The sequence below is a fragment of the Athalia rosae genome, chromosome 8 (assembly GCF_917208135.1).
Source record: "Athalia rosae chromosome 8, iyAthRosa1.1, whole genome shotgun sequence".
NCBI lineage: Eukaryota > Metazoa > Arthropoda > Insecta > Hymenoptera > Athaliidae > Athalia > Athalia rosae.
The window spans coordinates 4,319,239-4,336,656 of record NC_064033.1 but is presented as its reverse complement, the minus strand read 5'-3'; the positions used below and the strand labels follow the sequence as shown (position 1 = coordinate 4,336,656).

Here is a 17,418-nt window from a genome sequence, read left to right as displayed (position 1 = left end):
ATAGCCGCGACGTTCTTTGGGCGTATGGGTGGGTAAATGTATGTATATATAAACTGATATGGCCGGGTAGGAGACATACATTATAAAACCGGACAAAGTCTGACGATGCGGTCGCGACGATGCTACGGACTATATGGTGAGTCGATTCCCTTGTTTTTAACCTCGGTAACTAACCCCCTTCTTACTCCTCCTCTTCTTCTTCTTCTTCTTCTTCTTCTTCTTCATCTAATCGCTACGATTTTATATACATACGAGAGGAACAGAGAAATGTACTTTGCTCCGTATTTATAATATTATATTTATACGGATTATGTATACACCGATACACCCGGTGTGCATATCTCTATGCTACATAGAATATTCTGCGATCGCAGCGAATCTCCTTGTAAACTATGTATAACAATTAAATTGATCGCGTTGTATGAATTTGTTTCTTCCCCCCCCCCCATCCCCCCTTTCTTTATTCGAATTTACTTTCCCATGCACATCGCGCGGACAGACATCCGCACCGCATACGTTCGTTTGTGATACGTCGTTTTTGTTAATTAATTGTTTTTTTTTCTTTCTTTTTTCTAACATTGATTCCTGGAATGCGGAGCACTGCAGTTGGGCCTCGTATAAAATTATAAAACACGACAGACGAAGATGACGACGGCGATGATGATGCACGCGGTGGGACGTGAGAGAGTGAGAAAAAATGAAAAAGGAAAAGAAGGAAAAAACAAATAGACAGAGAGAGAGAGAGGGAGAAATAAGTAAAAATCTTTTCGACGATTTTATAAGGACCGCACACTACATCTATACCTCGTCTATGCAGACGACTATTATACTTGACTCGATCTCTTCACAACGTACTTGAAGCCTCTAGAATATTAATATTATAAAATATAACTCTTTGAAGTGCACAGTTCATGGGTATAGAGATTGAAAAGCGAAGAGTCTTAAGCTTGTGCTCGATGTGCAGAGGGTTCATAATCTTCAAGTGCTTCGAAATATCGATGTATATACATACGTGCTGTGCAATGAATTCTTATATCTCTCTCTCTCACGTTTGATACAAATTTTCTTTTTTCTATTCTTTCATTTTTATTTTAAACTCACAGCTCTTTCGATCGCTGCTCTCGAGAATCTCTCCGTTTCGTGTGTCGTAGGTACTTCGTTTTATCGAAACGTTTCTCGAGTTGCTTCCTTTCCGCAGGATAAAAAGATCTTATGTGCACGCGCATAAAATCTTATGTACTCTCAATTAACGAATGAATGAATAAACGAACGAATGAATGAAAAGACTTTGTCGATTGTTGTCCGTATTACGGCTCACTACAAAAATTAGCTCTCCTACGAACATCGATATTATCGTAATCATTTTCATTCTATATTCAATTACCATGTGTCCGAACTAAACCGTTTCTTTTTTTTTTTTCTCCAATTTTAGCTTCGTCGAAATAACAAAATAATCTTCCGATATGTTTTTCTCTTTCATCGTCTGTCCGCGTCTGTACATCATATTACCGGAGATTTCGTTGCCGCGAAGGTGTGCGAAGTTGAGACAATTTACTTTCGTCGTTCTGAAATGCGATAAATTTAAACGAATCTCACGAAACACGTCATATTATCCTTGGTGACAAAGGATTCGAGACCGTAGTTCTACGAATATGTTTCTCTCCCACATATTCTATCTATCCATCCATTCATCTATTTAACTTTAAGTTTCCTAATTTTTTTTTACTTTTCGGAATTCTTCATTTTATTTGCTATCGTGTTTCGACCGTATATTACATGGTCAACGAACAATATAATAAACCTATATGAGAACTTGATCGGACGACGATCCTTTTTTTTTTGCCTTCTACATTATAATCGTTTCTGGGTCCTGGCGAGGCACGCAGCCCAAGACAAAACGTAAAAAAGGAAAGAAAAACTTCTTTTTTTTTTTTTTATAAAAAAAAATGATGAAACAGAAGACGTTGGACATTTTTATTCATTCGCTATGCCGTCCGATCATATGGTATTTGACCATACCTGGTATACTGTGACCGTGGTAAAAAAAAAAAAAAAAAAAAAACACCCCAAAAAGACCACGTTAGGTATTACACGTTTCGACGGTTGTACGTAAGTTATCTTTCGAACGAGGAGAGTGACAGGATATAATTATATAATTTTCCTATCGCGAAGCAGGGAGGGGGGAATCTGTCGAAATGCAAATTCGTCAACAAAACCGTGGAACAATAAGTATAATAATAACTATAATGATACCATAGGAAGTGCTGCAATTAGATTTTGGATATGCACAGTGTACGTACGTATACAAGGTACAACACAATGAAGATAAATGACGAATAAATAATAGTTTCGCTGCGATGGCACAACAATTGACAATGACAAAGCCTAGGACGGATTATGTAAGATAAGAGAACCGCGTCGATGATTATTATGGCAATAATATTAACAGTACCACAATATAAACTGAGGTGTGTTTTCACCTGACAGGATGTTTCCGACTGTTTTAAATCCGTACCGTAACAACGAAGACGGTATTGTAAAGAAAGGTGAATCAAAAAGTCTGTTCGATTATGATTACGGAGCGCTACTCGATAACGAACCGAGGTGAAAATTACTTCACGTGTACCTACTCTGAGTGTAAAGTAAATAATATTGTAACGGATTTCCATATTTTCCTCTCACCTATGTAAATCGAAGACCAAGTAGATTATACGTATAACGGTGGGCGGCCAACAAAGTCACTTATTTATTATTATTAGTCACGACTAGTTCGAGTGGGCAGTGAAACTAAAGAAATAAAGAAACGAATGAAAATAAAATAAGATAAACGAAAGGACAAGTAAAAATGACGTGTACTGAATTACGATTATTATTATTATTATTGTTATCGTTGTTGTCGTTGTTTGCCTACCTGTTGATGACGTAGCACGCGGCGAGTACGGAGATCAGGGCAGCAACGGCGAGAACAAGGGCGGCAATGTGGAGAGGTTTGACCTGTTTAAGGTTCAAGTAGGAATTCATCCCTCCGTTCGTGTAATCCGAGGTATTTTTCGAGGTTGAAGAAAACAGGGAGGGCTCGTCGTTATCTCGATAACGATCCGGGGGGTCCAAAGGTTGTTGCGAAGATCCGACGTCCGCAGGGTTCGGAATTGCCGTATTCTCTCGGTTAGAGTTCGGGTGAGAGTTTGACGTAGTCAGAAATTTCCGATGATCCATTCCTCCCGTCGAAACGTCCATGGCTCCGGCTCTGTTACAGTAATCGTGTGAGTCACAACAGCTCAGACGTGGCCAACGGACCCGAAGATGACCCAACGTGGCGTCGTTTGAATCGAGAAGAGACCCCATCCGAGGACGACTTTCGCAAAGAAGCGGTGTCGCCTTCCTGTGAAAATTCATTCGCAACCGACGATGAGTCAACGATTTCAACGAGACTTTTATATTTTTAGATGGTTAATCCAAAATTCATTGCTACGAATTCATCCTAACGAGATATCCTTGATTTTTCACTTTTTGGAGCAGAAAAATTGAGATATCTCGAAAGGAAACATTCGCAGCTCAATTTGGCCAACGGATCCGTGTTACGGCGGTCAAAATACATTGGATAAGCGTCGTACAAACTGCATTTTTGGTCCGAAAATCGAAGAAATCTAAAGGGGTACCCCTTGGATTTTTGTCGATTTTGGGTCGAGAAAAAAAAATTTATCTTATATGCTAACCTTGTGTATTTTGACCTCAGGAATACGAATCTAACAGAAAAATTGACCGAGTTATCGCCATTTTATCGCTTTTTTACCCTGAATTGAGGATATCTCTGCGTCAAAATATTCGAATTTTTTGGTCGACGAGCGAACCCGAGCTTTGCTGGAGTCAGCGCAGCCAGCAGAGTAGCGCTTTGTTGTGAGTCGTCACCTTCGGGGCTGAGCAGAGGTGACGCCTCAAAACAAACCCCTCGCCCGTGGCTACCTGACTCCAGCAAAGCTTGGGCTCGCTGGTGAATTGAGAAATTCGAATATTCCGACCCATGCATGGATTGCGACGAATCAAAGTGGGGGTCTACGACTAAAAGCAATCGATATGTCTCAATTTTTCTGCTCCCAACAGCGAATAATTGATGATTACTCGATCGATTGCATGAGTAGATGATTCTGGTGTTCAGATTTGGATTCCTGAGTTCAGAATACATTAAAAAAGTGTTATAACTTCCATTTCGGCCCAAAAATCCAAAGAATCCAAGGTATACCGATTGGGATTTGTAGCGATTTTTGGGCCAAAAGTAAAGTAGTTTAAAAATTGATCGTATTGCACTTTTCTTACGTATTTCGACCTCAGGAATCCAAATCTGGAAGAAAAATTGACCTATCTATAAAATTGACCGAGTTATCGCCGATTTTCAGCTTTTCGGGGTCAAAAATAAAAAATTGATTTTTTAATCTATCATTATGTAATTTGCGCCTAGGAATCCGAATCCGATAGAAAAATTGATCTATCTTAAAGAATGACCGAGTTATCGCCGAATTATCGCATTTTTTGGCATAAATTTGAGGATATCTCGAAGGGAAAAAATCGTAGCTCAATTTGGACGACGGATTCGTGTTCCTGAGGTCAAAATACATAAGAAAAGTGCCATACGATCAATTTTTAAAAATAAAAATTTTTGGCCAAAATTTGAAAAAATCGTAAGGGGTACCCCTTGGAAAAATCTCAAATTTTGACCAAAATTTTTTATTTTTAAAAATTGATCGTATGGCACTTTTCCTATGTATTTTGACCTCAGGAACACGAATCCGTCGTCCAAATTGAGCTACGATTTTTTCCCTTCGAGATATCCTCAAATTTATGCCAAAAAATGCGATAATTCGGCGATAACTCGGTAATTTTTTAAGATAGATCAATTTTTCTTCCGGATTCAGATCTCTGAGCTCGAATTACATTAATATTGACTAAAAAATCAATTTTTTAGTTTTGACCCCAAAAAGCTGAAAATTGGCGATAACTCGGTTAATTTTATAGATAGGTCAATTTTTCTTCCAGATTCGGATTCCTGAGATCAAAATACGTCAAAAAAGTATCATACAATCAATTTTAAAACATAAACATTTTTGCCCAAAATTTGAAAATTTTCCAAGGGGTACCTCTTTAGATTTCTTCGATTTTTGAGCCAAAAATGAAGTTCGTACGACGCTTATCTAATGTATTTTGACCTCAAGAACACGGATCCGTTGGCCAAATTGAGCTACGGATTTCTCCCTCCGAGATATCTCAATTTTTCTGCACCAAAAAGCGAAAATTTTTCGATAACTCGATCAATTTTATAGCTAGATCAATTTGGCTTCCAGATTCGGATTCCTGAGCCAATAAAAACATTAAGAATACCATACATAAGTCAAAAACAAGAAGGTTTTATCAAGTTCAAATAATATTTTGGAAAAAGTGTCGCGTCTGACATGGAATGCGCTATAAATCCTGCCAAGAATCATGTATTCGCCATATGGGATAATAATCTACATTCACGTGTGTACGTAACATGAGAATTATATTCAGCGCTGCACTGGATTCGAGCTAATTAAATAAATAAATAAATTCATTAATTAATTCAGACTACATTTCAGCAAGACACACGTCGTTGTATGTATAAATTGTATAGGATAGTTTTTGCGCTACATACCTACATGTATTTACGCTTATATGGATGCAAAATAAAATGAAAATAAAAATAAAATGATAATAAATAAAAAAAACTCAACAGCAAGCTCGCGGTTTTGATTCTATAAATAAATTTATATATCTGCACAGTATACGTGTATCACGTATTCGTTTTATATAATTATACATATACTCATTTATATTACGCCCGACTGATAGGTAGATGGATTTTAATTCAATTTTTTTTACGCGAACTCGTATATAGGCATGTGCGTACGATACACAGAAAACACGTTACATACGGACAGTCGTGTAACCTACCGTGGTACAAGCAACTTGAGCAATATATTATGAGATTGATTCATCAGAATGTCGCTCAAGATGAGATTGGAATTAATGATGGGGGGATATTTTACAAGTGCAAATACGTGTAACCCGATGAAAATAAATCTATATACCTGCATAGAATTTTTTCCTCCAAACAAACTATTCGGTTAATTCAGTCAATTGATATAACAATTAATCGATTGTTCTGTTTCTTTTTATTCACCGAATTCTGACGGAAAAATAAAAAAAAAAATACGAAGCGATTAAAATAAATATTTCGTACGGTTAAATACCATAAATTACGTAATGGGCATGGCACGTAGTTTTATATAATTTACTCATACACGGTACGTGAAATCTACGTGGAAAATATACCGTGGCTTGTTACAGTTGCAATTTCAATTAGGTACTGTAGTATATAATTATTCTATCCGACATACCGAGTTGGATGTATGTAGAGTGACGGTTTGATGCCTTGCATTTTCTTGCGTATATGGTATAATTACAACGTAAATTCACGTCAGTGAAATTATTAGAACACATGTCTACCGCCGCGGTGTTACAGTATTTGATATCAAAAGATAAATTATAATATTCGCCCCGTACACGACGATTGATGTCCTAGGTATATCCTGAGAAAGGAAGAAAAAATATACGTATACCAATTGCTCAATAATTACCTAATCAATTAGTTATATACCGGTAAATTGTACACCGTACGAACGTAATTTTATTCATTCACCCATCTATTTTCTAATAAGATAATTAATGTTATCAAAATATCTCCATAACTATGGTTCACGCCGTCCGCTGTGTATTTAAATATGATAACTCGCGTGCACGAGTTGCACGAGTTCCACGAGATCGCGAATCTTTGAATTATCGTACGTATCATATATACATGCTTAGGTATATGGTTGTAGGTATAATAATCGCCACGAGTACATAGAGAACTGGTACATACGCACGTATCACATACAAGTATAAAATCGCATGCATCAAGTCAAGGATCGAGGAATGAACGTGCAGGGGGCAATTAAGCGCAAAGTTTCTTAGCCGCATCTCTTGTATACCGCGTTTTACGCACGTACATAGGTACGTAGGTATTTATATATATATATATAAAATAAGTCTTACGTACATACAAATAAATATATACGTTCATGGATTCTCTTAGTTAGTTACTTTATACATATAGATGTATAGCGTATACGTATTGAGTTCGGTGAACTCGATCCTCCTGCACAGTGATTGTATACGTTACGTATACCTACACGTATATAACTATGAATTGTCAACCAAATCCACAGGCAGAACTGTGTCCTTATCTTGTTTTCATTTATAGTTGTTATTACTGTCGTTCATATTACCCATTTTCCTCAAGATCCCAATAATTTCCTACTTTATACATATTACAAATAAATTGGACTCACACCGGTGCATACGTTGCATTGCTGGCTTAACGGGCGCGAAATATCGCAAAAAAAATAAATAAATAAATTATATACACATGAAAAAAAAAAGAAAGCAAAAGAGCGGGAGGAAAAAATTTCTTACTCGGTGCAGCCCCGGGTTGTAGTGTTTCCTTGTCCCTCGTCGATCAGGATGAGTTCTGTGTAACAGGAGAAACGCGTCCTGCAGGTGTCCGTGCCTGCCTCCAGGCATGACTTGCTTGTGCACACGCACTTCCTGCCTAAAAAGAAAAAAAAACCATGTACGAGTACGTACCTTCGTACGTATATTCTATTTATCTATCTTTCATCGTACGTTTGTACGGGTATTGGTATGTACGAAGAGAGCGATCACATTGGAGTGAAATGACGATATTAAATGGCACCGGAACCATTAAGTCTGGACATCGTGACGTTGGGGACGGAAAGTGTCCCACTTTACACGTTGATATGTTACGAGTTTAGATCAAGGGGACGATGAAACTGTTTTTTTTTTTTTCGTTCTTTAGCTTTTTCATTTTAGTGTCAATCAAATTTTTACTCATTTCATACGAATGTGAAACTGGGTAGGTACGAATCGCGGTTCGTTATTTCGATATACGGAGAATCGGTTCGTTCATTCCTTCGTTCTATTCTCGATCACACAGAAACTATTTCTGAACCAATCGATATGCCCGTGTTTGCTGCATCTGTAGCTGTATACGTTACTACACGTTCCGTCACCCACGCTCTAATATTTTGAACTATTATACCGGCAATTTGCCAATATTATAATGCTCTCACCTAAGTGTACACAGATAAAAAAAATTCCCTGTTTGTGGAATAGAAATAAAACTAAAATATCGATGCGAAAAGATTGTAAGATTGATTGTTATTAATCGAGACTCCTTACGGTGTAAGTAAAAATAACGATAACGCTAATAAAATTTATAATTGATGAGGTATAGCCTTACCGTGTACTGAGGGTAATTCAATTGTTAGAGATACGATGATGGTGATGAAGAAGATGAGCCCCGTGTGGTTGGAAAGTCGCACGCCGGCACCTCGAGTAATAATATTGAAGATCCTTGCCATGTCGTAATTAAAATACGTTCGGTACGTGTTTAATTAGCCGGTTAAATTGTACCAAGTTATATGCATACGTTCCTCGTTGGCTGCAAGATATGGTATGCAAATTATCCAAAGTAAACGAGTCTTCTTTATTTTTTTGGTCTTCAGTTTGTTTATTTTTGTTTGAGGTTCTCCTTCGCATTTATAATTCTCTTCCCCATCTTCTACCTTAAACGAGTTGTGTAGGGATATGAGCTGAGGTGAACAAGGTGTTGCTTTTACAGCAACAGCTGGGTAAGTCGACGTTGGACACGCTACTATAGGCGCCAGGCGTCGCGACGTCGTCTTTCGTCTACTTGACACAAAAGTTTCCTTGGAAATGTCCACCTCACGAAGCCTCAAGAGTCAAGATGCTGTGTACTCGCGATGCTTCTCTACATCTAATTTTAGTTACTCCCACCTCTGGATGAGCCTTTTTCTCCGATCGTTCAAATCTTTTACCCCTTTTTTTTTTTTTTTTTTTTTTATTTCAATTTTTCATTCATTTTATTTTATTTTTTCTTTATTCATACCCCGCTCGCGTCGTCGAGACGGTCGAATTTATTTTCAACTATTTTAATTCCATCACCGCCGACATTATTGGCTAATACTTTACCCCGTTAATGCGATGAAAATATTGCGGTGCTTTTGATGTCCTCCGATTTTTTGATTATTTTTTTCTTTTACTGCTATTATTATTCTTTGAGAACGACACCCTCGGAGAACGCATATTTCGCCTTCCTTTACTGCACTAACGCTCGTATGCAATGAATTTACTTTATTATATTTTTGCATTTGCAAAAAACTTGTGGGATACAAGATTTTGTTTCAAAAATATTATTTTTCTCTCACCCGTAGCGGACAGCGAACTCTCTCCGTTGGGCGAGGTATTAAAAACTTGCGGTTTATGAGAGAGAAAAAATGGTAATAATAATACTCACAATAATCTGGCTCGATGGTTGTAATTACCTCTCCATCCTCCGACACCGTGTAGGGATTGGTGAATATGAGTGAATTTCTCCAGATTCATCAGATAACCCCATCATTTTTGCGATTGATTGGTTTTTTCAATGTCGACGATCTGCGTTCTAAGCTTCGAGATTATTCCATCTAGTATCAAAGCAATACCCATTGAATAATTAGGAATCGTGATAATTAGGATGATTGAACCCAGAATAGATTATAATCGATATCTGATTGTTGAAATATTACCTGCGATCGTTTTTATTGCGTTCGTTCAGCTTTTTGCGACACGGAGAAACGCGCGAACGAGGCGGTTAAACAAAAGTTAAACGAGTTCGACTGGAACGCCACCATGCGGCGAGCCCCACCAGCAATGCATGCTGGGAGTCTCGAAGCGTCTCGAAGCGTCTCGAAGCTACGACGCCATTAGCTTCCCGAATTTCGAACAGTACGCCTCGTGCTTTTATAACTACTTACTAATTTAACCATATCGCATAATACCTAATTCTAAAGGTCGCACTAATTAGCTTGAACATTAATTCTAATATTGGGACAAGAATAATCTACTGAATTGAAATATAAAATGGTTTTACCTGAGATACTGCATGGCTCTGCCCGGGCCAGACAGGCATGGACACGTTACGGACAGGTCCTAGACCTGCTGCGAAGCAATCTGCGTCTCTGCAGTTTCTTCGAAGTGCATACTCACATTGCAATATGGAGATCTGGAACTTCTTTCACCCGGATCTTCACCTTTCCTGTCCTACAATCTGGTTCGTTCTAACTTCTCTTCTTTTCTATCTTTCCCCACGTATTTTCGTAGCGAGCAGCAAGCGGGCGCCTTTGTTTCGACTTACTGCGATTCGATTGCGAGCGGTCGAACTAAGGTCGAACCAAACAGTTGGATTTTCGAGCTGGTATTATTCCATTTGTTTACAGCAGCGACTACTTACTTCTCAGAAATTTAACGTATTTTTTAGTCACGCTACGATCATGCGACTATGCCCCTACTTATTACGATTTATTTTCACGTTTGAGTTGTTACAACAATAGAATATCGTAGTTTGTTGATATAATATTTCGAATCAGAGTGCACTATCTTTTGTTTCGGAGAATCGAGTTCCTAATCTTTCAACGGTTTTTCACGAAATTTTCATATCTCGTAAAGTTGCTGCGTAATAGACGCTTGGTAATTTTGATTCGATTATAATTGCTCGGTATTCGTAATACCGGGCTGTGATTTTATGGCGAAGACGACCTCGTCGCCGTGAGGTTTGTAATCTGATTCAATTTGATTTGGAACTGCAATACTTATTCGTGTATTGGTATTATGCATTACAGAGCCCAGAGCCTGTTGCACTTCGATGGCATACTATACGTATCGGTGCAACTAATTTAACTGGCACGTGCAATACTGCTGTGAACGATTCCGTAGCTACTCAAACCGGATTTCTGTTCACCACATTTGAGCAGAATTGGTGAGCCTCAAATTTTAATAATTTTAGTCACATTCTCCGAATTCTATGACTCGCACCGCCTGTGTATTAGAAATCCACTTTATCAAAAATATTTAAATTTCGTTTTACAGATAAAAGTTTTTACTACCTACAATAAAGTCTCCTCGTCTGGCTGGTCACCAACCACAAGCATAAAGTGAAAAATCTCGGTAAATACAATTTTCTACCACTGTTTTTTCTCTTTGACGGAGTCTTTCTTCTTATTATTCATGTTTTTCTCTTCTTGTCATTTTTAGAGCACTATTTTTCGTGGGAGTATCGAAGGAGCATTGTATCGACTTCTCATCGTACTACATCTTCTACATTCAACCTACTACACAGCTATAGTCATCAGGGAGGCAGAGACATCCAGGTAAAATCCAAGACCCCTGAGCTTGGGAACCAGCTCAGGTCTGGTCTTGGTACTGGCAACGATGGTGAGCGCAGTTAAAGTTCCTCGACTTCTCTGCCAGCTCACGCGATGGTGAACGCTGGCGTTGGAGTCGTTGTAATTTATAATATCTCCCCTCCTCTCTCTCCCTCTTATCACATGGCGTGGCGGTACCCTGGATTTTGATTTTATTAGATCAGGTAATTGTAGGGTTGGTTGTTGTTGAGCATAGCGCACCTGCACCCTGTAGCGTCAAACATATGAAACTTTTTTCTTCAAATTAAGTACTCAAAAAATCAATGGACTGGGCAGTCAGTCGATTATTAGTTCAAACATGAGGTCAGTGAAAAAATCAATGAATGATTTAGTGTGTCAGTCAGTTTATTAATTAATCAGTTATTTGAGAAATCAGTTAACAATTAATTCATTAGATGTGAACTATTCGAATGAATCACATCTTTGATAAATTCAAGTGCAAGAGTGTGCAGCTCATAGGCAACGGTACAGACCGTCGTTCAATCGACTCGCGCGTTTTCTAATTGTTCTATAATTTTCGGTGATCGATCTCGCTTGCGTTGATCACTGATTGGTAATAAAATTTGGTCGTGCGAATGATGGTCCTTACCATAGATCCAGCTTTTTCAGGTACATCAGGAATTGACTTGGATAGCTTCCGCGAAAAGTCAGAATTCATTTAGTCTCAATTTAATGATCAGCCATCAGCTGAATCAATTTTGAATTTGATCTCTATATTTTTTTATCTATTTGCATGTTTAAAATTTCAATTCTTTCAACTCAATTTTGATCCAACTTGAACCCGTCTTTAGGTACCGATAAGTAAATTCACTAGAACTATAACAGGATGTCTAATCATTTCAGGAATTTTCTTCCCTTACACACAATTTTCAGCCCTTAACTTTTTCTTGCTTAATGAATATTATATGAGATTAATTAATCTCATTTTCTTACTGATGATATTTACTCAAGAGTAAATTTGCTAAATTCATTTAAAGATCATTGATGTTTTTTAAATTTCGGCCAGAAAACAAACACACCTTTTCTCAAAATTTAAATAAATCACGGCTTCGGCCGGGGCATGGGCAGCCTTTATATTTCTACACACACAACAGGTCAACAGTAAGTTTTTTGAACGAGATACCACGGCAATGAATGTGAGATGTGAGTGAGACGAAATTATCGGTGCGCCGGCGCAAGTATGAATTGGGGTTTTCGTCAGTAAAATCATTTCTTGGATAATTATAGGTGAAAGGCAGGTATAGGTAAATTCATGCATCGCGAGGGCATTTATAAGCAGTGTGTATGTGAATAATAGTTTTAACCGTTGGGTGGGATGTGGGCTCCACAAAATGGGTAGGCAAGAAATCGGAAGCGCAACTTTTCTTTCCACAGCAATTCCAAGTGATCAATTGAGTAGAATTCCGATCAAATTCCGTTAATCAATTTTATGTAACATTTAACTCCATATTTTTCAAATAATTCTTTTTATGTGGTCTTTTAGGTCTCTTTGCTGAGATCTGATAGACACTTTTCCTTCCCAACTAAATAAATTAAATTAGATTGAGTTTTTTGATTCCCTGTAATATTTGTGGTCACTTGGAATGGGCAAAATGCGTTCGCCTTGCTCTCCGTACCAGCCGTGGTGCATGGAAGTGAGGTGGACGTTGAGCTCGAAGACGTCGCGTCGAAGAGGACCACCGACCGCCACGCCACAAATTTTCAAACCTTCCCCCTTTCCACTCCCCAATGTTAATTGGAATAGAAGGATGCGATTAAAAATTGCATTTCTTCGATTTCCATTAGCATAATTATTCCAAGTCTGACGCTGCTCGCGCGGGTACATAGCGCGCGGACGAGGAATCGCATGTTATTTGTTGATATATGTTATTTCTTGTACGCCCGATTGGGCCATTTTTAAAACAATAACTAGCGTGACTTGCCATCTTGCAAGGCGCTTTAAAAACTTTGAGAGATTTTCTTTCAGGAATTTAAAGTAAAATAAAAACCCAAGTTTCGTCGCTGCTGCTCGTATGCGCGCGGACTTGGCACTTAAAACATAAATGTCAACGCTTCATGCGTTTTAAACCCAAAAACCGAAAAATTGTAAGGAATCTAGTATTATCGCACCTTTTTGTGCGTGGTACTTGACTTCCACGGGATTATTTGTAAGATACTAATCAAAATTTTACCTTTCAGATTATCAATGTTAATAAAATTTTCTTACAGCTCCTAATCAATATTTTTTATTTTCAGTTTTCATACTAATTTCAATTTCCTTACAGGTGTTAGGTTTTAGTTTTTAAGTCCATTGCTAATCAGATGTTGTTCACAGGCTGTCTCTGGCTACTTATCTATTGCAGTTTGCTTTCTGATTTCAGGAATCCGACGTCTCGGAGAACTCTTCAAGTTTTTTTTTTTTTTTCAAATCCTTTATTTTATCGTACTAATCAAATGTTCTTTGCAGGCTGTCTCTGGCTACTAACATGCAGTTTGCTTTCTGATTTCAGGAATCCAAACTTCCTGAAGACTCTCCAAGTTTTTTTTATTCATATCCTTGATTTTATTGTACGTACTAATCAGATGTTGTTCACAGACTGTCTCTCAATAGACTCAGGCAACAGCAAGGACGTCGTGTGATCGCATTGGTCGCGAAAATTATGAGTTTTGGAATAAATTCCCTGATTGTGTGTCATGCAAATCTTTCGATCCAACAACGTCCTCCTTGTCTTGGGAGCTTTCGATTTGCATTGGCTCCCGCACGGATCTAGCAAATTGATGGCATATCAATGAGAACGCATGAGATGAATGCGTTGTGAATTGAATTGGAAACAAAGATTTTCTTTGATGGATACTTACTCTACGCTGTGGTAGAGCTATACGAAAAGAGGCATGACCTATTTATCCAAGGTATATACATACACGTACATATATCCACTTACTTATATATCATGTATAATTTATATTTGTACATACGAAAGGTGTAGTTTGACTCGCGCTCATTTCTCAATAACAAACGTTGAAATGAATTGGGAATTTTATTGGCGTAACCTGAATCGTATAGAACAACTCAGAAGCTCGCAGAACTATGTTAGATTTATTTATTCATTTTTATTCCTGAAAAACCAAAGTCGTTATATCACGATCTTTGTTTACTTATTTAATTTTTCTTCTTCTTTTCTTCGAAATCTCTACTCATATTCTTAAGCTCGTTCTCTCAACTACCGAAGAAAGGAAGTTGGTTTCACACATCCCTGTAGTATACCTTGAAGGAAAAAATACTTGTAAATTAATTTTTTTGATCAAACTATCACAAACTTGTTACGGTTTTCAACAGGCTATCAAAAATCATGTGTGAGAACGATATATATTCCCACCTGATCCCTATGTAGAATTTCGTTGCAAATATTAATTAATTGCCGCTATTTATATTCATCAATTAGCGCAAAGACGCTAAAAATGAACGTCAGTTTACGAATGTATATTTTTTTTCATAAAAAAACGATCACAGTGTGCAGTTGAAACAATGATAAGAATTATTTTTACACAAATTATAGTCTTAATTGTTTAAATTGATATTCCAAGTAATTAAGAAATTGTAATGAAGGTTTTTTTTTCGTTTCAATTATTGCTTTTTTCTGTTTTTAAACTTATGTAGCTGCTGGAATACATAGTGAGAGAGAGAAAGAGTATGCAGAGCGGGATTGTATGATAATTATAATCCTTCATAATTTCGAATTTTATATTGTTATTTTATATCGCGCAGCTGCAGGCACGATGATCGCGTGGCGTAGGTACTATGAATGTATATTCTACACGTATATTTATTAACTTGAAGTAGGCAGCCGTTTATAATTGCGCCTTAGGCGTTAATTAAATCATTGACACTGCTTAGAAATTCTAAAGTATGCAGCATATGCGGTTCAACGATATATAGAAAGCCGCTCATTATACACGTATATTACAATCGGTTAATAACTTCTGCAACCAAAGGATATGAAAATGATGATTACCTACTTTTCTAAAGATTATAATATAACTATATTGTTTAACTTTGGTAGTAAGAATGAAATAAGTTAACGGAATTCAAGTACATCCAGCGGTATAGGTAGTCGATGCGGCTAATAATAGATTCATAGAATATTCTATTTTCATTTATTTAATTTTCTTTTTAATAAATTATACCGCGACCCTTAAGGAGAAGGTGTTGGCGGAAATTAAAGATTGAAGTCTTAACGGCAGCTGGGGTGCATTAGGAATATTTTATGCGCTGCAAAATATGAAGTAGGTAGTACGACAACCGGAGATTAGCTACGTAAGTTTAATTGCACAGTAAACCACGGCCAATATAATTTCTATTAACATTTATTCATTTATACACTAGACTTGTGGTATATACATACATACTATAGTACCTATGCACCTATATATAATATGTAGGTTACAAGAAACACATGCCAAACGTATTTTCACTTGGGCATTATTTACACTTCAAGAAAATTAATTTTTTTTTTCTTATTATTTATTAATAAATTATTGATTCGGAGATGTATCAGATTTCTTCAAGTGTGTAGTTGGAAATATATAGGACAAATCAACTAATTCTCTTCTTTTCTGTTTGTTTCACGCAACGATCGGTGCTGGAATTACACATACCATTAATAAGAAACGGTTTAAGAATCAAAAATTTGTTTCCGAACATTTTTTGAGATAGTTTTTCCTATTTTTATTTGTTTTTTATACGTACTCATGTGGGTGAGACTTGGTCTGGGTGCAACTAGGACCATTTTTCTGTGGGAAGAAAGTGGCTCTGGTGTTGCTATAACGTTTATTGATATATGATTAGCATTGTCAAGATTGTTTTGATGATCGTTTCCCATTGATCCTTGATTCATAAAATTAAATCCAAATGGCGATGCGTTGAGATTGTGCCTGCAACTGCTCATCAAGTAACTGCTCACCTGAAGTTCATCAAATGCGATAATTACGTTCGTTGCATTATATATTTTACAATTATTTTTTATTTTTCTGTGTTGTAGAAATGATTTTTATAAATTTTTTCACGATATTACCGATGTCAGAAGGAAGAGAGCGAGCAATGCAAGCCCGAGCCAAAAATACCATGCTTCCCAAAGCTGGCGGCTCGGTCTTCGCTGGATAAGACAACATTGTGGATTGCAACAATATTGCTTATCTGGTGTACAAAATACCGGACCATTAGCCGTGTAATTTTCGTTACGAAGTCCCAGATTACACTCGTATACCATACGTGCCATTGCGATACGGTGCAGGTATGCTACTTTTTATTCACACTTCGAATTTAATTCTTGCCTTTTTTAAATTGATATTAAACGATTTTATTATTGCAATAAATTAGCAAAGAAATTTTTACCACAGTAACGTCGATGTGATTCATATAACACTTTTGCAGTAGATTAACGAATAAAAATAACATGTTACAAATGATGAGAAATACTTTTGACCTCTAATGTTATACGAGGTGAATTCTTTACCGCGGATCGATTGAGAGACGATAGTAGAGAATTTCTACGAGTTTTGTTTATTTAAAAAAATTTCTTATTCTAAATTCTGCCATCGATGTTTGAAAATGAATCTTTATGAGTTTTATGAAAAAGCGCGTCCAATTGTATCGGGTGAGTTTTTTTACTCGCGTTTTGAAATTGCCTGGAATTTACAACTTGAATATGTTTATAAAAATTACGACGCGGGAAGTGATGGCTACGGTAACTTCACTCAGGGTAGAAGCCACAAATGCGAAATAATCGATGGTACGAATGTCCAGCTTATATTTTACGCGCGCAACGAACGGTCGATATTGACCAGCTGACCGTGCTATAATTTATTAGCTGTTGAACTCGAGGCAATTTTTTTTTCTTCTTCTTTCAGGGGCTGTTATCTTGGAATTGAAGGTCTTTGCTTTGAAACTTGGCTAAAGATTAGAATACTAGCTGTCACAATCCTACTCCTTGTACATATAGTCCTTATTTGTGAATCAGGAGAATAAAATTCAGGAACTCTGTTG

The 17,418-nt window shown here is 37.1% G+C and overlaps 2 protein-coding genes and 2 long non-coding RNA genes across 8 annotated transcripts in view; 2 read left to right on the top strand and 2 right to left on the bottom strand.

Moving 5' to 3' along the window:
• Nucleotides 1-10,205, bottom strand: part of LOC105693260 (BMP and activin membrane-bound inhibitor homolog) — a 29,172-nt gene extending 18,967 nt beyond the window's left edge. Inside the window, exons 1-5 of one of the 4 annotated variants that reach the window (XR_007279867.1) lie at nt 9,723-9,853; nt 9,127-9,620; nt 8,375-8,699; nt 7,528-7,663; nt 2,912-3,382 (exon numbers count right to left, since the gene is read on the bottom strand). The gene's annotated coding sequence lies outside the window, so the exon portion shown is untranslated. Of the gene's footprint in view, nt 1-2,911; nt 3,383-7,527; nt 7,664-8,374; nt 9,621-9,722; nt 9,854-10,066 lie in introns of those variants that run through there. The other 3 variants (XR_007279868.1, XR_007279866.1, XR_007279869.1) reach the window with 3 other exon arrangements.
• On the top strand, nt 10,109-13,718 carry LOC110117450. Of its 2 annotated transcripts, none has more exons than XR_002306075.2 (4): nt 10,109-10,246; nt 10,815-10,951; nt 11,062-11,139; nt 11,227-13,718. It is a non-coding gene; the product is annotated as an uncharacterized LOC110117450 (long non-coding RNA). The 2 variants fall into 2 exon arrangements; XR_007279870.1 differs by lacking the exon at nt 10,109-10,246 and adding an exon at nt 10,611-10,745.
• Nucleotides 13,719-13,845: 127 nt separating this feature from the next.
• On the top strand, nt 13,846-17,418 carry LOC125502064. The gene is made up of 3 exons (XR_007279875.1): nt 13,846-14,285; nt 16,415-16,666; nt 17,283-17,418. It is a non-coding gene; the product is annotated as an uncharacterized LOC125502064 (long non-coding RNA).
• Nucleotides 15,891-17,164, bottom strand: LOC105693270. Its single transcript, XM_012413086.3, has 3 exons — nt 16,448-17,164; nt 16,123-16,336; nt 15,891-16,015 (listed from the first exon to the last, which is right to left on the bottom strand). Exons 1-3 carry the CDS (start codon nt 16,649-16,651, stop codon nt 15,999-16,001), a joined length of 435 nt encoding a protein of 144 aa, XP_012268509.1. The 5' UTR covers nt 16,652-17,164; the 3' UTR covers nt 15,891-15,998.